The 27,298-nt window shown below is 43.3% G+C and overlaps 1 protein-coding gene across 2 annotated transcripts in view; it reads left to right on the top strand.

Moving 5' to 3' along the window:
- Positions 1-828: 828 nt before the first annotated feature.
- Positions 829-27,298, top strand: part of lef1 (lymphoid enhancer-binding factor 1) — a 42,976-nt gene continuing 16,506 nt past the window's right edge. For both annotated transcript variants that reach the window (XM_054604183.1, XM_054604182.1), the window contains exons 1-4: positions 829-1,475; positions 3,474-3,540; positions 4,788-4,912; positions 24,471-24,591. In XM_054604183.1, the coding sequence (XP_054460158.1) occupies positions 1,275-1,475; positions 3,474-3,540; positions 4,788-4,912; positions 24,471-24,591 (514 nt within the window). In that variant the 5' untranslated portion in view covers positions 829-1,274. The remainder of the gene's footprint in view (positions 1,476-3,473; positions 3,541-4,787; positions 4,913-24,470; positions 24,592-27,298) is intronic.

Here is a 27,298-nt window from a genome sequence, read left to right as displayed (position 1 = left end):
TTCAGTTATAATTTTTATTCATCATGATTGTTTAAACCCATCACACACACACAGCGCGCGTGTCAGCCTCACCACTTCTCTCCCTTTTCTTCTTCTTCTTCTTCTTCTTCTTCTTCTTCTTCTTCTTCTTCTTCTTCTTCTTCTTCTTCTTCTCCTCCTGTCTGCCCATTTGTTGTGAGCCGTGTATAAATCTCTCTCTCTCAGGAGGAGTGTCAATCGGCCCGGTGTCAATCAGAGCTTCGGCTTCCCTTTCATCTCTCCTTCCTCCCAATGACTGAAGAGAGAGGAGGAGGAGGAGGAGGGAGCGCAGCTACATTACCAACACACACATACACACACTGGTTACATTACACTGTGGAAGCAGTGTGGCAGCAGTGTGGGAGCAGTCAGTCCACGGCGGGGTTTTTTTTCCTCCTCTACCTTCTTTTCTGATTGTTTTATGACTTTTTTTTTTGCGTTCATCCCTCCTGCGTCGAGGATGTATTTTGAAGCATGAAGGCGGCGTACTGCGTTGCTTGTTGTCTTGAATAAGTGCTACAACTGTGTTTTTTCACCCCCTTCCAGTTGCACACCTCCATCAGTTACCTTCTCCACCTCCAGACGGTGTTTTGGTTTTGTTAGCCTACTTTTTTCTTTTTTTGTTTGTTTGTTTCCACTTTCAAGGACGACGCAGTTTCTTCACTTGGACCAACGGAGGAAATATTATTTCTCACTTTTTTTTTTTTTTTTTATATATATAAATGTACTTCTTAAACGTTGAGTCATTTTTTTTTTTATTACTGGACCATATCCGTCGTCGGTTCTGTGTGTGAGTGTGAGTGAGTGAGTGTGTGTGTGTTGATTGAAACACTGGTGATGAGATTCTAACTCGTGGTTCGTTTCCTTTTTTTTTTATTTTTTTATTTCAGTCCTCATGACATTGAGGCGTTCACTGGACTCGCGTTCTGAGCCTTTAGATCTCAAGTTTTTCGGGTGTGAGTGTTCAGTCCTTCTAATTTAACCCGTGAAGAAGAGGACGCCGACAGCCGCCTCACTCCTCCTGTTGCTCCGGTTAAAAACACACCGGCAGCGTGCTCTCACGCCGCTTCCTCCCCGAGTGACTCACGGTGAAAGAGGGAGACGGTTACTCACTCGGTTCGGGGGGATTTCAGTGGGAGTTTTCCCCTCTCTGTTAGTTTCGGACAGTGCTGGCGTGCGTGTGCGTGCGTGTGTGTGCGTGTGTGTGTTGTCTTTGGTTATATTGGTGAAACAAACCGTACAAAACAAATCCAAAAATGCCACAGTTATCAGGCGGCGGTGGAGACCCGGAGCTGTGCGCCACGGACGAAATGATCCCGTTCAAAGACGAGGGAGACCCGCATAAGGAGCAGATCTTCGCCGAGCTCAGCCACTCGGAGGAAGAGGGAGACCTGGCAGACATCAAGTCATCTCTGGTCCACGAGTCGGAGAGCAGCCCCAACAGCAACAGCCACGACGTGAGTAATGTGGTGTGTGTTGACTGATGTGGTGGAGGATGAGGGAGAGAGGAAGGTGGGCATAAACTCTGAACTCCATCAGAGAAGAGGAGGAGGGGGGGGGGACAGCCTGCATGAAGCTGGTAAACAAAGTTGTCTTGTGGTTTTAATCATTTAAAGATAAGGATTTCATTTTAGCTCTGGGCACTTTTTTTTTTATTTTATTAAGTACTCAAGGTTTACCTGAATGATTTGAGAACTTTGAAAGATGGAGTGAGCTTTAAAGAGCAAATAGGCCTAAAATCTATTTCCTCGCGTGAGATCCTGCTCAGTTTCATAATGTGTTAAAGCATTTTTATCATAAGGGTTTATCTCAGAAAATAAAAAAAACATAAGATAAGCATTTATAGCCATAACAGCATTTATACTCTAATTTCATTTATTTTGAAAATGAGTAGCTTTATTGATACAGTACCAGTGCAGTCTGCAGACTCAGGTGTACCAGCTTCACCTCCAGAAGCCTCCTCTGCATGCTACATCTTAAGCACTCAGTGATTGTCTTTTTAAAAAAAACATTATAGGTCCAAATGCACACTTTAACATCTGTGGCAGTTATAGTTCATAAGTGTGTAGGAAAAATTTGAAGCAAACAAATTAAAATTAAAATATATAATTTAAGATGTAGAAAGTGGGGGCCTTGTCTGGTGCCAGTGAGAAGCAGGCTGATAGCTGTATTTGCATGGATCCACGTTAACCTTCGGCAGCTGTTTTGCAGACAGATTGGCTTAAAACATATTGACAAACAAGAAGATTAATTTATTTCAAAGGTCACAACAGGACAAGATCCAATTATTTTGTTATCAAGATGTGCATCTTTATCTAGCCTCATTAACATATTTCATAATTGTCCTATTTGTTTAATGGTACCCCCTTTTTTATTATTTTTTGCATGCTTTGGGGTTGAGAAAAATATTGAACACATGTACAGCAGCATTAGTTTTTGATCAGATCAAAAGGAGGCAGTACGAGTAAATTCTGAAGAAATTAATTGGGTATGTTCATGCAAATAGAATCTCAATTGAAGAATTATTAATGATTAATTTTTAATGTTTCCAAAAATGTTACTTTAAATTCAGTGCCTGCGAGATGCCATTTTATAAGTCCACATAAAGACGCAGAGCAGTCATGAAACATCAAAGCTAAAATTAATAAAAGGGAAAAAAAACAATTCTGCATCCGTCTCCCCCTGCACCAAGCTCAGGATGCAGGCTGCAGCTTCCCCATCACAGAGTCAGTCGCCTGTTTTTGTCATTAACCGCAGTGTTAATGAAATTTTGGGCACATCCTGAACGATACTGTACACATCCACCACCAAATGTCCTAGAGACGCACGAGACAGAGGCTGAATGTTAATTAGGAATCCAGTGAAGCTCCCTCGCTCAGCTTGAAGCCATCCTGAGGGGTCTGAACTCCAAAAAGAGGTCCTCTTCCCAATTCTTATTCGGGAAGAGAAAGGAAATGGCTGTGCAAAAAGCAGGGGATTTTTATTTTGTGAAGCCAAAAAAATTCTCCACCATTTATTATTTTCATCGGATGATTTTATTTGACTTTGCACAGAGGTTTTTCATTTCTGACATAAATACACATAAACGGAGAGATGAAATGGAGAGTGGGCCTATGGTACTGAAAACAAGTTAATTTGTAAGCTCCTTAAGGACATGAAGCTTAATTAAGTGGTTCTTTTGAAGCTTTGATGCAGGCTGCTCCATCACCTCTCTATAGATGGTTGTGTATGTACGTGTGTGTGTTAGTGTGTGTGTGTGTGCGTGTGTGTGCATTTGCAAGCTTGTTCTGCTTTGGTGACAAGCAAAAGGGACGACATTTGTCCCAGCAGTGTTTGTGGGAGTCCGACTGAATCAGCATGTTTGTGTGTCTCTTAACTGCGTTTCAAGGCCTTCTTAATTGATTCACCATCATTTAAATTTTGTATTCTTTTTCTTTTTTCTTTTTTTGTTACAGGCAGCTAGACAGTCCCAAATACCGCAAGATTCATATCATGAAAAACACAGAGACCATTTGGAGGATGGTAAGTGACGACGCCTTGAGCAAGAGCTCGTTAAATCAGCATGCTTTATAGCTGCAATAAAGCCTCAGAATTTCAGAATGATTTCACTGCAGCTTCAGAAGTTGAGGTTTTGGGGGAAAACGGTGTGAAAAAGTGTAACCTCGTTGTCCCCACACAGAAGTGATCCGTCACACTCTTTGCACTGTTGATCCTCGTCTTATCAGAGCTTCTTTTTTTTTTTTTTTTGCTGCACCCAGACAGATAATCTCAGATCCAGGTCTAGTCAGGACATGCTGTACTTTCATGGACACAGCTACCTGTTACTTACCTCACTGATGAGGGTGCCTGCAGAACCAGAGAGACTTGAAAGGAGGATGAATATGCACATTTCAGATGTTTTCATTTTTTAGATGATTATTAAGGAACAATCCTACAAATTAAGATCATTTTAAAACCACATTTCTGTGTCCTGTGTTCCTTATTATGCATCACCCGATTAAACTATTCCCCCACCCCACCCACACCAGCTCCCCAGTCCCTCTGTTGCATGCAACATGTTGCTGCCGCTCGGGGCTCTTTGCTCTCTGGGTATTGTGTTTTGACCTCGCGACTGCATGTCATCATCAGGGCTTTGAGGAGGAGTGTGTCTCCTCTTTGTTCCCCTTTCAAGATCCCCTCAAACCAAACACTGGCTTTCTTCACAAGAAGCTCCGTGTTGCCATCAGGCTGTATATCACAAACACTCCCCCCCCCCGGCCTTATTACTCCGCACGCAGTTGAGTGGCAAGTGGCTGCTGCATTGAGGCCTCTTGTATAAAGCTCCCCCTCTAAGGTCAAAGGCACAGTGGAACAGTTGGGGCGTCTCCTGTTTTGACACAGTCTGTATGTTCTTCTAATTGGTGCTAATTGGCACAGAGGGGCTCCATTGTTCCTCTGTATAATACGACCCTCCTCTCCAAGACGGGAAGAAAGAGCACAAACAAAAGGCCGAGGCGAAATGGGGCACGGGTTAAAGTGATCGACAGCGATATCATTACGGCTTCGAAAAAAGGCAGCCAGACTTTGTGTTCAGCTTTTATCATTAATACTTGTCTGATTTATTGACTGAAGCGGATTCAGAATTCTGTCATTTGTAAGATTTGTTTGTGTGTTTAGAGCTCCAGTGATGTGAGAAATACAAAGAGTTTTGTTGTTGATTTAATTTAAAAATGGCTTCATATGAGCCTTTTTGCAAACATGCTTTAAATTGTCCCTTTTTTTTTAATCAGGCAAACTCCACGACCTGTACAGTAAAGGGCATCCGTACCAGGGCTACCCGGGCTACATCATGATGAGCAACATGAACGACTCCTACATGAACAATGGCTCCCTTTCGCCGCCCATGCCCAGAACGGTCAGTACCAGCTCTCTTTTAACCCCTATTTTATCGTGACATGAAATGCTGTTGGTGTGACAATTAACTTGAGCCTAAGAAAAAAAAAAAAAAAAATGTTAATTAGCAACTCAGCTGAAGTGCACAATGGTATTAACCTTTCTCAATTTTGCGTGGCAAGGATTTATAGTTATAAAATAATTAGCTGACAAAATTTGAATGGGGGTGAGAATAACTCTGTGTTATTTGGCAGTATAGTTGATATTAACTTTCTTTGCTGGGTTAAAGCTTTTTGTTTTTTACGTAGTTAGAAGTCCTGCTTAAAGTGCTGATCTGAAACAACACATTTGCAGTGGTTATTAACACACACAGGATGATGATAGACCTGCAGAGATTAAGCTTCATGTTGCACCTGCTCAGGTTAAACAGAAGTTCAGGCGCTGTTTCGGATATCACTTGTAATGTAACACAGAGCATGCAGACTGAGGACGAAGAAAGAAAGCAACCTGTTGCTTTACATGTCCACAGACTCTGCTACGCTGTCTCACTTTTAAAACCTCTTGATTTAAAAGAATTTAATTTTTCCATATTGATTTAGTAAAAAAGATTAAATCAAATTCCATTGAAGAATCTCAGAAAAATGACTTGCAATACTTTGCAAAACAAATCAGCACTTAAATAAATGATATGGTATTGAAAAATTTGGTTCAAATTTTCATTGTCTCTAAAAAAGCGAGACCGTGTTAACATTTGCAGTTTTCAAGCTTCTTAAATAAAAGCATTGCCTTTATTACATTTAGTTGTTTGGACTGTTCTTAGACAAAATAAGCAATTTTCAGATAACTTGTAATATGTCCTCGTTGTTCATTTTTGGAAATGTTGGATACAAAACATTTGTTAAAGAAGAATCAGATAAGTTTGTTAATAATATAGTCCTTAGTTGCAGACCTACATGAGGTTAAGAAAAGGTCATCAGCCCAACACAACTGTTTTCATGGACCCCTTTAAAAAAAAATTATAAAATGAAAATAGCTTATATCTTAAAAAAGCTCTTGGGTCAAAATAAATGCAGTGCAATATACATCAAATAATCATTTAATAGCAACTAATCAGTTACTTTGAATTAACTATCATACCACAATTTAATGAGAAAACCTTCCTTGTACTGACCAATAACTTTGAATTTGAAATTAGGAATTGTGGATTAAAAGTAATGAAATAATTAATTAATAAAAGGCAGTTTGTCAGGTTAGCGTATATTTCTTCACTGATAAACTAACAAACTTAAACCTAATAATACAATATAAATAATTTAAAAAAAAAACGATTCACTTCCAATGGTCGTACGTTTGTGTTGTTGCGGAGTATCTTTGTAAAAATATTTACCCTTTAGTATCAGCATTGTTGACACCCGTCTCCTTGACAACCATATGTGACCCTTGGATACTGAATGCCTGTCATACTCTCCGGAAGATTAAGAGATGATATATACAGTGTTTCCCATCTTGTTAAAATCGTAAGTGCTGCATGTGTACATGACCCGAGTAAGCCCTCTAATTAGCCCAGCATGACGGAGGAGGCCTAAAGGCAACATCGCGTCTCCGAGGCCGCTCTGCAGTGGAGTCTATAGGACCGTCCAGGGGCAGTGTGTTGTTGCAGCTATTGTTCCTGTTAAAATGGTATTAATTTCAGGCCAGCTGCAGGTCTCTCACTGGCGGCTTCCTGTGTCTGTCCCGGTTGCAAATTTCTCCTCTCAAGACAGACCTAAAGCACAGGGCACATCAGCAGCTGTCCACTCTAATCCTGTTTGGTCCAAGTCTCTGTATCACACTTTGGAAGACAACCAGTCTCAGTCCTGCCTGTGGTTTTTTGGTTCCTTTCATACAGGAAACACTCTCACACACACACACACGTTCTGGGTTTGTTTGTGCTTTTGCAGCTCACACACGTTAGTTTCATCAGGGTGAAGTTCTGAAATGTGAGCTCTGCCTTATTGTAAGAGTCGGCTCTTGGAGGCAGATGTGATTGTTGGGGGCAGATGCCACATGCTGTGTGTAAAGGAACTTCATTCACACGCAACTCTATCACGGGATGGTGTTAAAATTGCACTGCTCTCCGTCTGCCAAAGTTGGAGACGGTGAAACTATGTGACATTGTAGAGAAAACGTGATTACCTCATGATTTTCCCTCTTCAAGTTGACAAATGGAGTGGTTTATGAAATGTGGGGGTATGACGCTTTTTTTTTCTTTTCAAATTCTCTGTTTATGGCTTGTTTTCTGGTTGATTTTATCGGTTATTCCATCGTACGCAGTGAAAAGCTCGTAGAGGGTCTGCATGGACTGTATGAGAGGAAATTACTCCTCACTGCAGATGAATTAAGCCAGGCAGTTAGACAGCATACTCGCTGCCAAAACTTTGAAAGCCCCGCTTTCATTTCATTTACCATGGCTGCTCTTATTTTTTATGTTTTTTCACCCAATTTCCCCCACCCCCCACCCTGTCTTCAATAAAACGGTAGTCATTTTATATACGTTTTCTCTCACTTATCCAATAAAAAGAAGCCAAGGCTTGGTGGAGGGATCACGGAACATGAGTCTTCTGGCTTTCTCACTGATGTCAGCTTGCTGCCTCTGCTGCCGGCCACCGCAGCCACAGTATCTGCAGGCCTGGGATCGGTTTTCACTGAGATCAAAGGCACATTCTCCCTTTCATTCTCTTCCATCCCCCCAGCCCCACCGCTGCCGCCCCCCCACCCCAATCCCAGTAGTTTAGATTGATTTCCATTGACCATGACATTCCTGCACATGCCGTCCAGTCATGATGGAGCTGTTGGGAGTAGCTGATTGTCAGCAGATTTTAGGGCTTCGAGCTTGATGGGTCGCCTCCACCACAAGAGCTGGAGACTCTGGTGTCAAGACGCCGAATGGTGTTCGGTTGCATATTCGCGTTGACCACTTCAAAGAGTCCGTGGTGTGTTATGGATACCCTCATGTTTACGTAATCCTATAGCTCTTTTAGGATGTGGAGTCTGCAGGGTATCCCGAGCATTAAGTGTAGTGATTTGGAGAGTTCATCCCGCGAGGTAAATCTTTTTCTTAAAGGAAAATATATATATATATAGAAATGCGCTATACTTATTTATTTCAGCTCTAGTCAGACTTGAGATTGAATCATTATACTATAAGACTCAGACAACTTTTGAGAGTTGATCTTTTCTGTCACCTCAGCTCACTGCCACAGCAGCAATGTTTCCTGTCCCAGGTCCCTTTATATGAATATGTGAACATGTTCATAGCCAGTTAAAAAACAGTAGAGCATATATATCTTCAAGAAACCAAATTTCTCCCGTGTTAAGTTTAAGTTTCTTACACCCTGATTTAAAAAAAACAACTTGTTTGCTTGTTTAAATTGTGTGAGAGGTTAATGCAAACAATGACAACAATAATCTGGTTATTTAATTAGACAGAAGTACTTCTTGTCTTCAGATCTGTCTCCTTGATCAGGGCTACTGCATGCATCAGATAATACACTTGTCTATATGTTAAGATTCATCCGTCTTTGTTATATATTTTGATGCCTTAAAATAGGAATGCTTGTGAAGATAGGAACGGATTGTTTCCTCTCTGGCCTCTGTGCCTTTGTGATTGTTTGTATTGACAAATGAACATGCTATTACCACGTTGGTCCGAATTATCATAACACGCCATTACGGTATTGAGGATAATGGTTGCTAAGTATAACTCTTCAAAGCATTAAGGATGTCATCCCTTTGGGATTGATGTGTGGAAGAAGAGAAGTTCAGTGCTTTGATGGGCTTTGTCTTATCCTTCTAATAAGTGGTCCTGCAGTCTCCAAAACTGAAGCGAGAATGTGAAAATGACAGCTTCTAAATAAAGATTATGCTCGTGATGGAAAGCGCATATTTTTAAATGACCTGAAATCTATTTTCAGATTCTGTTGTGACATAAATGTTTACCCTTTTTTTTGTTAAAATCACAAAAAGACCTGTTTCACATGCTCCTCTTGAGGGTTTAAAAAAAACAACTTATTAGCTCATGACATCCTTTGAATAAACACGAATGCATGGTTGACGAGATAAAGACACAACTGCTTGTTCATGGTTCTGAGATGTTGACAGTGCAGAGATACAGTACAAGGTGTTTCACCTGACTGTGAGCATGTGCTGGTGATCTACAGCTGTGTTGGAACCGTCTCATGGTCTAGAGCAACAGCTTGAGGAGAGGAACGGATAGAATCACTGCTTTTTTTTTTTTTAAAGCCTAGTTTTGCTGCTATGGTGGGGGGAGTTAAGAGAGCTCCCTCTCCTTTTTTCCCTTTGGACCCTCAATTGCAGATCCTCATGGCGAGAACGAGTGGGTGTGGAGGGGGTGAAGCGCTGTGCTTTCCTTTGATGTAGTGGGAACGTGACGGATCTGCTAGCCAGTGTCTCGCAGCGTGGAATCACTAACCCAGGCTTACCTAACGGGATTTGGTAGGACCGCTCTGGTGTCCCTCAGTGCCATGTGTGTCCTGAGCTCATGCCCCCAGCACTACCGTGGAAGATCCCTGTTAAAGAGAACACTACATTTACCAGCAGCCCTCCGTGTCCACACATAATGTTCTAGATGGAAGCTTATGGCACTTTATGTAGTTCCCTCACTATAGGGTGGACATGCTGTGTGAAGTTTAGCAGAGCTGAATGCAGTAGCTGGACATCTGATCATCTCACTGTCTGATCATACTCTACAAGTTGTCTTTAGTGCAGTAATTACTATATGTATATCTAAAGTCCATATGTATAAATTAGAAAAATATAGCTGTTAATAGACAGAAGTATAATTGCCTCATTTAATGCTATACACCATATCAAAGAGTCGTGCTGACATTGATGTCATCTGCTGTGCAGCTCTAGCGTGTGTGTGTGTGTGTGTGTGCGTGCGTGCGTGCGTGTGTGTGTGTGTCAGCGGCAGGGACCTCACACAGAAGAAACACTCGGCGTCTTAGAGTCTTTGTAGTGCCGCTGGGTCGTGGTGTTTTTATAAACTGCACCATTAACGCCAAGGTCTCCTCTCGTCCTCCGCTGTACGGTGATGCTGGTTGACACATTTACTCCATATGCACGCCGCTAATGACGCCATGTGGTTGCAATCACCTTATCAGGGTGTTACGTTTGGTGAAATGGAACTCAAGAGAGTGATTGTCTACCAGGACTAAGAGATATGCTTTGTTGTTTAAGATTAGAGCCAAAAGTACGACAATTGAGGTTTCTGGTGGATTTATTTTTCATTGATTTGAGCATAAAAAGATATTTACATTTCTTTATGTTTATACTCTTAAAACCATACAATTATTTTTATTGTGTTTATTGAAGTATTATCTGATTATTTCGAACACATTTACATTTTTAAGGAGGCAGGCTAATAACATCAAAACACAAAAAAACAGAGCAATCAGTAGATATAAACAGACATATCTGACATAAGAATAAAAATGAATGACAGATGAAATGCTCTAGAAAAAGTTATTAAGGGTTCAAAGTGCTGAAAATGTGTGTTTACTATGCGTGTGTGAGAAAAGCAATCGGATGTTTATTTCGGGCATGTGTTACCGCTCAAAGCGAAGCACTCATAGATGATGACACTTCCTTCGCTCCCCCGTCCTCCCACTGAGTTGGATGGAGCTTAACCAATCAAGCAGTGCTGCCTGGAGCCAGCCAGTCAGGCTTCCACGGACAGACTGCCGCTCAAACCCACAGCACCTGCTCACAGGACTTCACTCCTCACCAGCAGCCTGCTGCTGATCTCCAGGGGTCAGTGGAGGGCCTCGCCAAGGTTGTCCCTCATGCCCAATTCTGTCTCAATGGCCTGGGTGTGCACTTCCTGTAAGTGCGGCTCAGAGAAGGAGACCAGAGGGCGGTGTGTGTGTGTGGAGTGGGGTTTTTTTTGTTTTTTTTTGTGCAACTGACGTAACTGTTGGTGATGTTATGACAATGCTTAGTTAAATGGGATAGTGGGTTACGTTGGTGTCACTTGGCAAAAATGTTCTGTTGTTTGTAATGCAAAAAATGTCTAGTATCGCCCCGACAGAGCAAAGTTCATTGACTGCTTGGGTCAGTCTTTAAGCTACGATTGAAGCTTGTCAGTAGTCCCTCATCACAGAACTTCACTGTTCCCTGACACAGCCATAAAATGAGTAAAAAACATGAATAGCTTTATTGACTTCATCCTGACAGCTCGTAGGTCTATAAAGAGGCGAGCAGTGTTCCTGCTGGTAAACTGCAGCAAGCGGAACAATAGGACCACAGGAGTGAAACATGGGTGCAAATCCAGCCGGCTGTGTCCAGACTTCAGAGGAGCTCAAACAGCCCTCGCTTTGTCCGGCTAAGAAATAGAGCTATGATCAATAGCTGCTCTGTTTTGTATGAAGTTGGTCAGTCAGTTTTTTTTTTTTTTTTTTTTTCTTCCCCTCCCTCCCTTGTCTTTGCTGTTTCATATTTTTCAGAAGCTCATTATTTCTTTCTGCTGTGGGTGTGAGCGCTAAAGAGACTCACATGCAATGTGCATCTGACAGCGCTGAAATATTAATGGTCCCCAGTGTAGGAGGTTGGTATAGGGCCTACATAGTTGCAGTACAAAGGGTGCCTTCTCGCCACCAGGCTTTATTAACAGAGCTGTTAAATGAATGGATGTCTATAGCTTTTTTCATGCTGCCTGTGTTTTTTTTTTTTTTTTTTTGCTCTAAACATCATCAGATCACTTTCTCTTTGTTTAACAATTTGCAACACACACACCAAACTGGTATTGGATGGAGACTCAAACATGCACGCGCTCACACGAATGCATTGTGTAGTGGAAGAACTACGCTACACTGTTGGGCTTCTCTGCAAAGAGGAGGGCTTTGCTATCCGTTCATTTTGTGTGGTCTCGGCCATAAAAAAAAACACACTGTTCTTTGACGGTGAAAAAAGCCTGTCTTTAATTTTTGGGAAACCCATAAAAGTTTGTCGCGCCTTTCATACTGGCTGCAGAATTGAAAACAAATGCTACATTCTCCCCTCCTCTCCTTTGAACTGGCCAATTATGGAGTTGTGAAAATAAAAATCAGTCTGTAGATCTCTTTACCCCCCTCCTCTCTCTTTCTCTCACTCTTTCTTCCTCAGTCACTTTCTTTTTTTCCTTTTTTTTCGCCTCCCCCCTTGTTTTTGAAGAAACCGAGGGGGATCACTGATGTCAAAGTCAAAACCAAGAGCATTAAGAAAACTGGCGAAATGCAATACAGCTGCAATCCGACATGACGCTAGAAAATAGGGCTGAGGAGCAGAAAGCCTCTCTCCCGTATTCCCAGGGCGCGCAACTGCTCCCGGCCTTGGCTTTGATCTCTTCAAAGCCTCCTGCCTCCTACTAGATGGAGAGTCTTGGCTGCCGCTCGTGAGCGCTGGAGAGAGGCAGGGAGGGAGGTGGGGGGGGAGGTTTTTTTTTGGGAGGGGGGGGCGAGCCGTCGTCTTTTCCTTTCCAGGGCTGAAATCAATCACGGTGCCGAGGCAATTATGTGTAATTCAACCCCGGCCAGATTAGTGACTCCTGTTACCTGAGCGACCGGAGCTCTGTAATCTGTGAGCCACACCGGCCCTCACCGGGAAAAAAGGAGTAGCCAGGAACAGGCGAGGGCACTTGAGGGAGAGTAGAGGGGGATTGAGGGGAGAGGGAGAGGTGCTGAAAAGCAGGCTGCCATGCTGCCGTCCAGCGGAGCAGAAAATCGGAGTACAATGGAGTGATTACACTTGCAGATGTAGCCACATTTATGACGAGGTGGATAGAGAGAACAGAGAGAACGACGAGTGCCGATCGCCATGGAGCTCGATAGTTAGTGCGCTAACTAGCCCGGTCTCTTTTGTGTTGAAACATGTGCGTGATGTCCCTTCCAGTCCTCCCCCACCATCCGCCACCCTGCCGTCGTCTCCCCCCCCCAGTGCCATATCTCTATCCCTCATGCCCTCCATGAGGGCTCCGAAAATGCAGGCTTGGCTAAGGCTCCTGCCCCAGGCGCCCAATTTACTATGGCTGGAGAAAAACTCAGTGGCCCCCAAGTCACAGAGGAAAACAGCAGAGCTGAATCTTGCTCTTTCCCCGCTGCTGCAGTTCGTCTGATCTGTGCAACTGTTTCAGTGTCTTAACACACAGCAGTGTAACAATTTACACCCTTCTGTTTTTAAAAAAAATAAAAAATTATGTGGCTTACTGAGGAGATTTATCCCAATTATGTTTGCTCCTAGTTTAGGCAAATCTAGAACGTAGTAGGAGTTTGATGCTCATGACTAATACCACCTAGCGTACGTTATGAGATTATTTATTTGTATGACTTTTTTTTTTTTTTTAAGCCTACCATATTTTCATGTGGGGTTTAAACCATTAATTGGAGGTTGGTTAGAGGGCACAGGATAAAGTCTAGCTTCTCCTTATTGGTATTTAATTGGAAATATATGATTACCTTACCTTTCATTCTTCCCTGCACTCAGTATGTACGCGCTGATGTCACAGGGATGAGAACAAGGCTTTGTTTTTTTCCCCTTCAGCAGTCACTTGATGCAGGATGATGAAACCCACAAAGATATCTAGCAATAATGTGTTTGTTCATCTGATGAGCTCGTCTTGCGCTCCATGTTTCTTTTGATCATCCGACTACTCGGTCGGTGATTGAAGGCACTTATTTCCCCTCATGGGATGTACACATTGAATAAATTAGATATACAGTCCTGTAATAGAACGTGGATGATCAGGACCTTGATGTCTGTGATAGGCAGGCTGACAGGCAAGTGGAGCTGACTCTAAAAATATAAAGGTCACGCTGAATGGATTATGTGGCATCAATGGAGCCACCGTCCAGCGCAGCAGGAGCCCTTAAATCCACTAGCAGCCATAACCCCTCGGCTAAGGGGCCAGGTGACGCTTTTCATGTCCTCCAATGGAGAGACATCACAGAGGCATCCTCCACTTTGAGCTGCCCGTCATCAAACAATGCTTCAAAACATCAAATCAATCCACCCCCACTGTATCTGTCTTTTGAAATCAAAGATGGGGGAAATGGAAGTGCCCACTGCTTCCCCCATCCCCCCTTTCCACCACCACCAACATCACCAATCTACATCACTGCTACTGAAGTAATGATAGAGTGAAAAGGTTGTGCTCGCCATTTATTTGAAAAGTTCAACGTGGTTATCTGACCTGGGATCGTAAATCCACACCAGGGCCAGTTTTACATGGGTCTATTTTATGAAAGGGTGAAAAGAGCTTATTATAGTCTCTGGGATTACAACTCTAGGATTACCAGAGCCAAACCTAGCATTACGTGTTGGTAATTCAGGCTGTAAAGATGTGTGTGTGAACATGATTTAACACAACTTGACATTAGCTTCTCATAAAGGGACGCAGTAAAGAAAATACGGTTTGATTTTATCATTCACATTTTGACTGTAGAAATGTATAGCAAATATCTGAAGGGCTCAAGACTTTAACCCTGATTACATAAAACAATATATCCTACATTTCACTTTCTTTGGTTTCTTAAGATTTCAAATGACAGGGAAATACATTAAATTTATACATATACCTTTTGTATTTTCTAAAATATACTGTTTAATGTAGTTTATATTGGGATTATCAATTCATCTGATTCTCCAATCAGTCAGAAAATATTCATTAATAATAATTTCCCCTGATCCAAAAGTTAAATATTATCATTTCTCGTTTTATCTGACCAATTGTTCAGAACCCAAAGATATTAAGCTCAGGTCCTTGAATCTAACATTGCTTTCTTAATAGTCGAATGAAATTGAATTAAAACATTAGAGCAGTCCACAATGAATACATCTAGCTAAGAGCTGAATTACAGCCATGGTGTGTTCATTGTATGGCTCACCATTCTGTTTTTGTAGCATCAGGTGCACGAGTGTGCCCTGTAATGTTGCTGTCACCATATGCCCTGAGCATAAGGAGCCCCTTTTGTGCTCAACAAATTCACTATTACCATTTGTTTAGAGGTATCGAGGGATAAGCAGACGTTGTCCGTTGCCATGTTGTTCACGGTGATTGTTTTGTTTGTATTAAAGCCCACAAAAACCCTGCGGCAGAGCTAATTGACGGGGTAGAGTTTTCATGCGACCGTTCGGATCCTTGGAGAGGTTCTTGAAGTGTCCGCTGCTTCTCTGGGGACAGAGAAAAGCCATTTGTTCAGAAGGGGATCAGATTTGAATAGCTTTGTGCTTTTCATTCAGATCTTAACAGGGGCGTGTGCGCCTGGCTGGAAAGAAACCCTAAAATGTGTGGTTTCATTAACGACTAATTCCAGGCTGAAAGGCAGTTGTTGGTAGTCTTTACCACTTAATCCCTGAAAACGTGGAATCACACCCAAACAGTGGGCTGCTGGTTTTGTTGTACTGCCTATAATGTGAATGAGCCGAAAGGTTTGCAAAGTGTTTCTCAACCATGAATGCTTGTTAGCACTGTGGCGTGAACCAGGCCTCATTGTATCAGGGACCGAAACGGTCGCATGATATGAAACTATGGCTGCACTTAACTAAATACAATGTTGGTCAACTGAAATTCTACCTGCACCTCAATTAATTGATTCGTCCATGGGGGGGAAAATCTGAATATTATGTCTAGATTAACTAAATCGGCCACAGTGCTCTGTGCACTCTATCTGGTAGTCTAAATGGATTATATATAACATAAAAAGGCAGTTATTTGTAACCTAATTATTTTATACTTCAATGATAGTAACAGACACAAAGTCGACCTATTCTATATATATGATTTCTAAATAGAACGAGCCGTCGCGAGGGGATTCAGTTATATTATAAACAAAACGATAAGACTACTTATTAGACCAAACTTTTTTACATTATGACAATTCTCATATGTTCACTCTGAAAGCCTATTAAGAAGTGATGCTCAAGTCAGGGTATTTTTAATATCCGCCCCACCCACCTGACCAAATCGAGAGTCAATCTGCACCGCCAAGCCCGAAAAAATATGCCTTGATCAAACGATCCCGAACGGCAAACTGCCAACCTTATGCATTATAGTAGCACGTATGTCAGGACTGAGACACCGAGGACTGTGGTTCTCTCCAGAGGTCCTCCTGAGGGGAACCGCCACAGCTGCCACAGCTGCCACAGCTGGAGCGATCGAGGGCTCTCGTTCTCCCCCGCACACAGTCACGGAAAGATCTACGCTAAATATTAGTTAAAATTATGTTATTCTTTATTGTTGAATAGCAGCAAAACAAGTAGCCTAACTCTTGAAAAAAGACATGAGACATGGATTATGAATAAATGAATGAATGGACTTGGGGGTGGGGAAGGGAAATGGGACGTTTCGTTTTTTGTTTCTCTATCGTTTTTTCTGAGGGAGGATTTTTCTGACGGCACGCCTGTGTCTCTGAAACTTGTATTCTGTCAAATTCCACCCGCATCCTGCCATGGGTTCGGAGCATGAGTGTGTGTTTGTGTTTGTACGTGTGTCTATGTGGTAAATGCAATAACTACCCCTGCAAGATTGCCTTTTTAGCATCCACTAGTGATTGGCCAACAAATTAGAATTAAGTCCAACACGAGCATATTGACCAACCGACCAGAGGGTGTCTGCGTTATTTGTAACATAATGAAAAACACAGCTTTGTCCGGGTGCTGGTCTAGTTATGTAAAAACAAAAGGTCAGTTTGGAAGTGAAGGGAGACAGAACATGTAGAGCTTGAAGCGCAATCGCTCATTGAGATGAAAAGAGCATCGATCATGTAACCACGGGGTCAAAAGTTAAGATCAAGGCCTGGACACAGGTGTCATGACACCTGAGCCAACAGAGCTGTTCAAAGCATTACATAAGCTACATGTTTAACCCTTTCACAACAAATTTGTGTTCTGTTTAATTCTGGCATTTTCTTCACATTCATTTTTTTGTTCCATTAAGTCGTCAGCTGCACCGGCTCACTAACATCCAACGTTTTTATTCTTCCTATTCTTGCTCATTGTGCTTTGGTGGGTGTGAATCTGTCTGAGTGAAATACAGAAGGAAAACTAGGTCAATACTCTCTCCAGCTCAGGCAGAGGCAGCTCTCATTCAAATCACCTTTCCTATCCACATTTTCACAAGTGTGCGCCATCGAAACCCTTCCCCACAAAAACATTTCAGCCGGCTGCTGTCTGCCTTCGTCCAGCTCTCCCTGGCTAGCCTGCAATGCTAAAATCTACCCCTTCCTCTCCGACGATGTAATGTGCAATGTCGCAATGGGAGCTAGCCGGGGCTTAGAGAGAAGAGTACTGTCTCTAGCTCACGTCTCCACAGGTAGAGACACACAAAGACCCCCACCAGACTCTATTTTCCCCCTCAACGCTGAGCTCCCAAATCCAAACTGACAGCCATTCATGCCCAGAATACCTGGGCGAAAGCTGAGGGGGGGAAACACTATCTAGGTGCAGCAGGCAAATCCGCTCTTGTTCGATGGCTCTATGAAGCTCCCGCATAAGGCAACTCCTCAGCACTTTTCCCCCCATTCTGCACTGCGTTTTCTCTCCCTCTTCCTCTGCGTCTCTGGTTATTGTGCCGAGGCTAAGGGTTTTTAGTGCGCTCGCCACACAAAGTTAGCTTGTGCTGCGATTTTATTTGTGTACATCTCTCAGGGCCTCGGAGTGTTGTTGTTGAATGTGGATGTTGGCACCGCCGTGCTGCCTGGCATGAATGTAGCTACTCAGCAGACCAGAGCTGGCTTCTAATGATAAATCATGCAGTGTGTTAATGCAGCAGCGCCGTTGCTATAAATAGTCGCTGGAGAGGGATGACGATTGATTCGAGAAGAAAAATATAGCACGCTCCAAACATATTCAGCTTGTGGTCAACTCTAACGGCTGAGTTCAAACACGGCCCCGATTTACATTTCGCCTGGTTTGAAACACACAGCTGATCAAGTAAATGGCGAAATGACGCAACTAAAGGCTTCTTTAAATACATTTAGACACATCGACAGTGTCCAGATATACCAGGTAGCTGTCTTTTTTTTGTGCCACCTGTGCTTTTTTGGTGTCATCTGAGGTGCTGTTTAAGGATGTTAACCTGTCTCAATAGATCCAAGGCAAGTGATGGAGCTGCAGAGAGCAGCCATGTTCTTTGTGGGGTGATAGATGCCTAGTGGGCGCTCAAGTGTGTGTGCGGTCTTCCTTTTGTGGGTGTTTTTTGCGTGTGCACTCGCAGGCCTGCTGACAGTGGCACTTCAGCAGAATGTTTGCCCTTTCCTCAGTCCTTTGATGTGACCAGGTCCTGCTGTGATAATGAGCCCTGTGCCCCGCCGCAAGGTGAACATCCTGCAGTTCGCCCAGGGCTCTGCCAGAGCAGCGGCCCTACCCCCACCACACACACACACACACACACACACACACACACACACACACACACACACACACACACACACACACACACACACACACACAATAGTGGAGGAGCAGACCACCACTCAGAGCTGATCAACTTCCACACAGTGCTTGGATGGTGTGAAAATGACAACAATCCATCTTGTGGCACAGAAGCGATCAAAACCTGTCCATATGCACATTATGGACAGGCTAAATGGCTGAATGTGGTGATTGATATTATAATTGTTCCAAGATGTAGATATATATTACTGTATGGAATATGTTTGCAGAATTACAAATAAAAATCAATTACATTTTAACAATGAAATAGACAAGTCTGTTGGTATTCTATATTTTTCCTCTTGGCAGTAAATCCCATTAAAAGACAAAAACCAACAATGAATAGACCCACACGTTTTTTTCTTTGAAGCCAAAGCCTTATATATCTTATTTCTCTGTGCCATAAACTCCTCATCAGTCAAACCATAAGTCTAAGGCTGCTCTCACACCAGATCCAGTGTGGCAAAAACGCCTGCCCTCCTAGAACTTTTGTAGTGAGTTTGTGCTGGTTCATTCGACAGTGGGGATCGAAAGGGGGTACTGAAAAAAAAAAATGCAGCAGAAACAGAATCCACTTTTGGAGAAGCTGAACTCTACGATAAGTTGCGGTGGCCAATCACATAACTCGACATCCAGGGCTATACAACAAGGAAACAAATGACGTCAAACGTGCTGCCGTCACTGGGCGATCAGTTATACTTCCACACAGCCACACTACCTATGGTGTAAATGCAGCTTAAATGCCAACGCTGATGAATGTGATGACTTCATTACAATGAACATGGCCACTGTAGTTTATTTTAAGTCCAACATAAACTGTTGTGCTGCTGTAAATAATCATGTTTTTTAATTTGCCGCAGAATATAGTCACCAGCAAATACGCTGTGGAAAACCAAAATAGTTCAAGGAAAAATCCTTGAACTATTTTGCACTGATATGTATTGCATAAGTCAAATTTTTTTAGATAATGACAATAGTTATTTTGTGAAGCAATAACACATTGTGAGACCATATAGAAGATGCTTCATGATTCCAGCACAATGCTATATACAAAATGACTAAACTACCCAACCCTATACTGCAGCTTCTACCCTTCATGATCTTTTTAAAGCCTGAACTCTTTAACAAACTCGATGTCATAGTGATTTACTGTTCCTACTTAACTTGCTGTGGCTTAACAGCGAAGAGAAATAGCAACTGGATCATTTCTAATGTTCTGTTGCTCTTCCCTCAGTATTTTAATAGCTCCGCGACATATAGAAATTAAGAGTTGAACACTTTAAAAAGCGGATAAAGTCTTTTCATCTGGGGCAGGCATATTTCACACAAATTATCTCCTTTTGCACATCCAGTATGAGAGCTAGTGTGATTGGTTTGCTTGGAGCACACGCTCTTCATGCCAACTGAAGGATGATGGGTAATCCACCTCGTCCTATTCGGTTGTGCTTGGTGGTGGTTGGAGGGAGAAGACATCGTTGTGTTCATATGTAGCATGTATGGGTTGAATTCATTAAGCGTGTGGTTATTGCACACTCTCTGTTCCCTTCACCGTGTACCATAACCATATGTTACAGCACGTCGATGCGCCTTTTGGAGTCCAGTTTTGTGTGGATTCCATGTTTATCCTGCGGCATGTGTCGGTCATGTGTGGTTAATGTGAAGTGTTTGACATGTTGCTCATGTGGGTGTATCGCTGGTATTTAGAGGACAGCGTGACAAGTTTCCTCGCATGATAAATTTGTGCTGCAACTTAGCTACTAAAACCATAACATTGCATATGTGCTACATTCCTATTTTTGTCATCTACCAAATACCATCCTGCTTCTAGTTTGTGATTTAGGATGATTTATACTTTCTATTCCCATTTTTTTTACCAACTGGCCTTGGATTTCAGTTTCACAGCTTCTGCTCAACTTTTGGACTCTGAGTAACACGCAAGATTTATGATTGAAATAAAGGGAGAAGAGAGAAGGGGAGATTGGGGGGTGTGTGTGTGTATCACAGATGTAAACGTCTCTCCAGGGTAGGATTTTCCTGTTATTCGTAGCCTCCTCCACTCCCGTCCCTGTGGTTGGCTTCGCTTGTTCGTCTCATTACCCCGGGCGCGTGGCGCTCCTTCGCTCGCTGGCGGCCCAGCTTTCTTCTCCATTAATTGGGTTTCGTTACATTAAGCCCCCTGGCCGAGGGGCCATCCTGCCAATAAAACATTCCATTTTTAGCACTCCACTTGAAGCTGGTGGGGTTCAACCCGCTCTGTGAATGGTAATTGGTTATTTATTTAAGCTTCCTCAGGTCGGTCTCCACTGGTTTTGGTGGAGAGGGAGGAGAGAGCTACAATGATCACATTGTCAGTGGATACAGTAGCCAAAGACTGTATTTAAGCATCCAGAGGTGGGTGTGTTCTCTGCCAGTGATTCACAGTTATTTTAAACCATTCCCTCAGGTGATGACAATCATCATTTTTATTGGAAATTTACAGCAAACTCTTGATGAAACAGGTTGTAATCACAGTACAATTTATTGCATCATCTTTTTATTCTTTCTTTTGTTAATATCCTGAGCAAAATCCTGAGAAAATCATGTGACTAGGTGAGGTTGTGTTTTGGGGGTGAGATGGGCTCCTTGGTGAAAAAGATTTAGCAGCATGGGAATCCATAGCCACCACTTGAGCTGCCATCTCCCCAGCTGTTTGTGAAACACCTCACACGGTTTCCACACACTTGATTGTAGCTGCAGGCGCGAAGAGTCCTCATTGCATATAAATTACAGAAGTGGGAAGTGATTATTATAAAATTCCTGCTTTCCCTTTTTTCCCCACTCCGCTCTGCAGAAGTGGTATAATTGAGTGGAGTACAAAAGCCATGCTGTGAGGGGAGAGAGGGAGAGAGATGCTAAAAAGGCAATCTTGCAGGGGTAGTTATTGCATTTACCACATAGACACACACACAAACACACACTCATGCTCCGAAACCATGGCAGGATGCGGGTGGAATTTGACAGAATACAAGTTTCAGAGACACAGGCGTGCCGTCAGAAAAATCCTCCCTCAGAAAAAACGATAGAGAAACAAAAAACGAAACGTCCCATTTCCCTTCCCCACCCCCATTTTCAGACGGCACGCCAAGTCACTGGCTGCCCGTACTGAAACACACTGGAGTATCTCCTCCATGGAGGGCTTCCTGCCAGCTCCAGTTCCGCACAATGAATTTCTCTTAAAACCACATCTGAGGGGTTCTTTAGAAGGGCCGGCCAAGCCTGGATATGAAATTCCAAATGGAACGTTTTCTTTTCAATCCTCGCCGCCTCTCCTCTTTCACTCTCCCTGAAAAAATATGAATAGAAAGATCCTAAGCCTATTATTTCTCCTATACAATGAAAGGGACCTCCAATATGGCCGCCCTCCATCGCAACATCGCTGCCGCTGCTAAGGGCATTTAGAGTCGGGATGGGGGATGAGAGGGGGTTGAATTGCAGCAACCTGCCGTGACACTCACGGTCGTGGTCACTTCAGTGTCCCCAACTACTTCCTCCAGGAAATTGGTAAAAGGGTGTCCTGCTTTTTGTGTGTAAACTTGCCAAGAGCTGCAAAATGGGTGCAGCAAGCAAACAAGTCTTCACCTGGAGGAACTGAAAGGTGGCTCCGTGACGACTGTTTGCACCGTAACTTAACAGTCAAAGCGTGTGACTATTTCTCCTAACCCGATACATTTTTTTTCACCATCATACAAATATTTAGAGAGATGTAAAGATGTAAGAAGCCTAAATAACAATGCATTGCTCTTCCTCTCCTCTCCTGAGAGTAAACCGTGGTTAGTTGCTGCATGCAGTTTATGTAAATGTGAACCCAAACAGCCATAAACTGTGTATCGGTCACAGAGGCCTGCAGGTTTTTCTCTGGTGGATTTTTGCCATAATGGAGGCAGTTTATTAAGAAGTTGAGAAAAATATGATATGACAGCTGTAACTGGGAAAAGCACAAAAGTGGGCTTCTCTTCCATGGCGGAAGCCTCTAGCTTTCTCGGATGCTAAGTAGTCAATCACCTTTTTTCTGTTGTTTTTTTGCGGTATCGTAGTTTATGTGTGTGTGAACAAGTATGAGAGACTAACTTTTGTTTCTGCATGCTTTTTTCATTCGTTTCTATCTGCTACAAGTTTGAGAAGATTTCCAGCTAAAATGATAATCCCTCAGGTTCTTATCTCCTCCCCACAGGATAACAAATGGGAGTGGACAAGCGGAAAATAATATGGGCGAGAATGCTATCATTTAGCCCCTGGTGTAGGCTTGTCCCAGCCACCCCGGTCCCGGTTAGCCCTCCTTTAGGGTTAGCATCCCTCACTCATAAACCCCTCCCCTCTATAGGATGAGGTCTGACTCTCCCACAGTCACAGATTATCCCGTCACCTTTGACTCTTGTTGACTGGGGTCACAGAACAACACTCACCTGGGCTAATGTGAAAAGCCTCTGCATTATGGCTGAATTAGTTCCAGACTTTCAGGTTTGCCTCATTTGGGGGCAGTGTGTTTCAATCTTTAATGCTCCAATGTGGAATGTGCTAGATGGTGGCACATGAAGGCTCTTATCAAGAGAGAAACTGGGAAAGAAATGTGCCCTGGGAGATGAGATTCCCATCCTGATAACAGGAATCTGATGCAGATGATGCGTCATGTGGTTGAGGATACTGAGATCTTTCTTGCCACACACACACACACACACACACACACACACACACACACACACACACACACACACACACACACACACAGCACACATACTGCCCTTTGTGTTCCCAGTAAGGACGTTCCAAGAAGGTGGGGAGAGCGAGAGGGGGCTCTTAAATTGAGTCCGGTGCCAGTCTGCGAGAGGTTCGGGAAAAAACGCAGACATTCCAGCCACCCGTGTGTCCAAGGAGTTTTCTGTATATGTGTGTGTGTGTGTGTGTGTGGTGGGAGTGGGTGAGCAGCGGCACCAATCACCATTTAGGACTGAAGGAATGTCACCTTGGCCGACGCCTCACTAGGACAACGCAGCGAGAGCTAATAAAGAACAGTCCCGTGATTGGACTGTCTCTTCAGAAATTTACGCTCATACTAAATTTAGACGAGTATCTCCAACAACATTATTTATCAGGTGACCATTCCTTTGAGAGCATCTGATTCAAAATCTCATGAAGCTCTTTCATTCCAAGCTCATGGGAGCCCTTTGGTGTTAGAAGCGTCTCGCCCAACAGTGAACCAATGTCTCTCTGATTAGCCACATAACCTGTGGAGGTGATGTTTTGACTCCAGCTCCGCTCTGGGCTGAGATTGCGAATAGTAGATTTAGCATGGCTAAGCATTGCCATGTGTTCATTGCTGCTCATGCATGTAAGCGCTATTGGCTCGGGGGGGACCGGGGGGATTTTTTTTTGGGCCCGGCTCGGTCTATTTTAGTTGTCAGGAGGCAGGTCTCTCTGAGTCAGCCGGTGATGGGGGGGGGGGGGGTGATTACCCCTGCATTAAGTACCACTGCAGACATCTGTCTCTCTCTCTCTCTCTCTCTCTTTCTCTCTCTCTCGCTCTCTCTCCGCAGCCAAACCCCCTTCTCCTCCTTCCTCCATCTCTCCTTCCCCCGGCTCTCGCTCTGTAATGAACTCCCCTTATTCACCAGCTAATGACTGCCTTTGATCTCCCGCCTAAGACCTCTGCTCTAACTCTACCCTGCGAATCTTTCTTTTCTCTCCCCTCCCTCTGCTCTACCACTTTGCTCGCTCCTATTCGCTGCAGCTCTGTTTCTCTCTTCTGCTGTCTCAAACATTCTCATGCACCTCTTTGACTTGTTTTTTCCTACCTTCCTTCAGGGAACGGGGGTTTTCGGTCTCGCTGACCTAGGCTAAACAAAGTTTTGATGTGCTGCTACTAAGAATTGAATAAATAGTTTTTAGTTACCTCTTTGGTTATTACTATTAAGCTTCACCCACATCTACATGGAGGCAGACCACCCGCACTATATGTGCCGTACCAGTCGCCAGATCATGTGGTAGGGAACAGGGCCGAATTGCGCATGTAGTGATGCAGCTCATGTTTAATGTCGTTCCCTTTTCATATTGTTTTAAATCTTCTTTTTTTTCCTCCACAGTCCAACAAAGTCCCCGTGGTGCAGCCGTCCCATGCAGTCCACCCACTCACCCCACTGATCACGTACAGTGACGAGCACTTCGCCCCAGGTCCTCACCCCCAGGATATGAACAACAAACAAGGTACAGACCAAGACAACCAATCCGAACATGACAACACACACACACAGCCTGAATGCAGGGTTTCAGGAACAGAACTTTACAAATGATCCGTGTTTCCAAATCTTTTGGACTTTCTTTTCATGCTTTTGCTTTACAAATAGTAGTGACAATGTTTTCAAAATGGACAAAAACTTCTCACTTACCATTTCTTATTTGAACTACTTCAGTAAAAAAAAAAGAAGTACTACTAATTAAAGATACACAGATCCACCCTTTTCTTCCCCGAAATTGGTTCTGATTCCTTAGCTCAATGTTTATGTCAGTACCAATAAGTGATGTCTTTTTGCTAAATTTAAAATCTGTATACTTTAAAATGATCCTACTGAGTTAGACACGTTAATCTATGAGAACATGAGGCCTGGGACTGCTGTTGGACCAAAAACTTAGTTTCTTTTATAGTCATTCCTGGCTGCCAACTGATAATGGAAACACTGAATAATAAACCTCTAGCAGAATCTATATTTTATGTAATGGGTCACATAATGGCCGATCCCTGATCCGCTTAAGCAGATCAGTATCTGTGCCTGTTAGATCCACAGCTTGATTAATATTTAGGATCCGTGAGAACAAAAGTATTTGATTGTCATTAGTTAAAAAAAATAGAGAATTTAGTGACTCTGTTTGTTGCTATTAAAAGTGGTTAATGTTATATTGATAGTATAATGGGCTGTTATAATAATAATTGCCTATTACTCCCCTGAAGAGCTTTAATGGAGAAGTTTGACAGCACCACATTTTTCCATATGCATTGCTACATTTGATCAGAACTTGCATTCAGAAGTCCTAAAGTCTTACACATCACCCTCAGAGGAAAACTGGGTTACTACAGACCTCATTTGATTGACAGATTCAGAAATAAAGTGTGATTTTATTTAAAAATTGCAATAATGTTAAACAGTGCACTCAGTCTGAAATAAACAGAGCAACTACCTGAGGTTTATTAATTTATAAATGTGTCACATCAAAGTCATCCATCAGCTCTTAACGTGAACTTATTTGAAGCGTCCTGTGGGACGGCGCGCTGAGCTCTGCTGCCCTCTCCCTCCCCACCCTCCGCCTCTCCGTAACAACATCAAGCTGCAGCTCTGACAGCTGCAGAGGAGCTCCTCGGCGGTGTGGACGAGCTCCTCAGCCCTCGCACAGCTGGAGACGTTGGCAGCTTCTCACAAACGTGGAAAAAAAGATGTGGGCCCCGCCGTAGTTTTTGTCCCGCACCTTTTCTCTTCTCGTGGCTTTCTTCTTCCTGCGGCTGCCAGTTGAAAAGGAGGAGAGGGATCAGACAGGATGTAGGCGATGATGAAGATGATGATGAGGCTGGGAGGTTCTGAGGGACCGACTATAAATAACAAAGTAGAGCTGAGCGCTAGAGTACACAGCGTAGTGAGATGAAGGGAGAGACGAATAAAGACACTGTGCTCCACTTACGCCAGAGGAATCATGCATCAGGCGTCTTTTTGTTCAATACTTTTTTCTAAAGGAAGCAGGAAAGAATTGAGTTGACACGGAATTGAGCGATAATTACACTGAATTCATTTGCATGCATTTGATTTCAGAGATTTGTTGTCATGTAGTACAATTTATGAAGTAATGTAGTCGTTTGTGTGGGTCCATCCAGATCCACTAAACAGAAAAGAACCCTGGAGGTCTTTTTTTCCTTTTTCTACTTTATTTGATCTTTGCTCTCGCAGCCCAACAGAAATCCATGTCCAAGCGATCCAGTTTGCAGCAGAATTTGCTGCAAATGATTTCCCTAGGCATATTCATGTGTGTTTATACCAGTGGAGCTAAGCTGAAGATGCTTAAAACGAAAATCTCTCTTATTCTCTTTCTTGTTGTCCCACTCTCTCTCTTTCTTTCTCGCTCGCTCATATCGACCGATTGCCGCTCTGCCTTCTTTAGTGGGCTCAGACTTTGATCTGCTCGTTAATTATGAAAAACAATCATGGATTTTCTCATTATGAGCTCTAATATGCACAGGGCTGCAATGCAATGGAAGGAAGGTCGAGCGGCGGGGGGGCTTTGAACATTTGACATTTAAACCTTCTATGTATACTGTTTAAAAAAAAACAAAGAAACATAACATGAGAACACACATTTGAATTAAGATTATTTCAATGTTTTACAATGAGAAGCATGTTAGTGTTGCTTGTTTTGAGAGGAAATGCAAGTGTGAAGCCTTGTTGGGCGTCAACGGGAACATGTGAATAGGGGGAGTGAGTAATTAGGCACCTTAGGGGTGTGAGTGACAAGGTTAACACGCTGGGGCTCTCTCCGCCTCCCTCATCGCCTCACCCCTTGCCTCCTTCCCGTCTGCCCTCAGGAGGGCCCTCAGGAGTGTTAGGTGGTGGATTAGTTGGCAGGGGGTAGTGCTATGCGTGCTATGAATCCAGCGTTGCAACATTGGCTTTGGTGATATAAGCCCCCCGTTCGCCCTCTGCCTCTCCGAGGAGGGAGGCCCCTTCAGACCACAGCCTGGAGAGAGAAAGAGGAGAAAAGATAGAGGCAGGGAGAAAAGGGCCGGCTCCAGCAGGGATTAGAAGATGGTGTTAATCTGGAGGCATTTGGCCTCTTTTCTCTCTCTCTCTCTCTCTCTCTCTCTCTCTCTCTCTCTCTCTCTCTCTCTCTCTCTCTCTCTCTCTCTCTCTCTCTCTCTCTCTGTCTCTCTGTG

Source organism: Anoplopoma fimbria, chromosome 9 (genome assembly GCF_027596085.1).
Source record: "Anoplopoma fimbria isolate UVic2021 breed Golden Eagle Sablefish chromosome 9, Afim_UVic_2022, whole genome shotgun sequence".
Classification (NCBI taxonomy): Eukaryota; Metazoa; Chordata; class Actinopteri; order Perciformes; family Anoplopomatidae; genus Anoplopoma; species Anoplopoma fimbria.
This window is presented reverse-complemented; position numbering and strand designations above follow the sequence as displayed.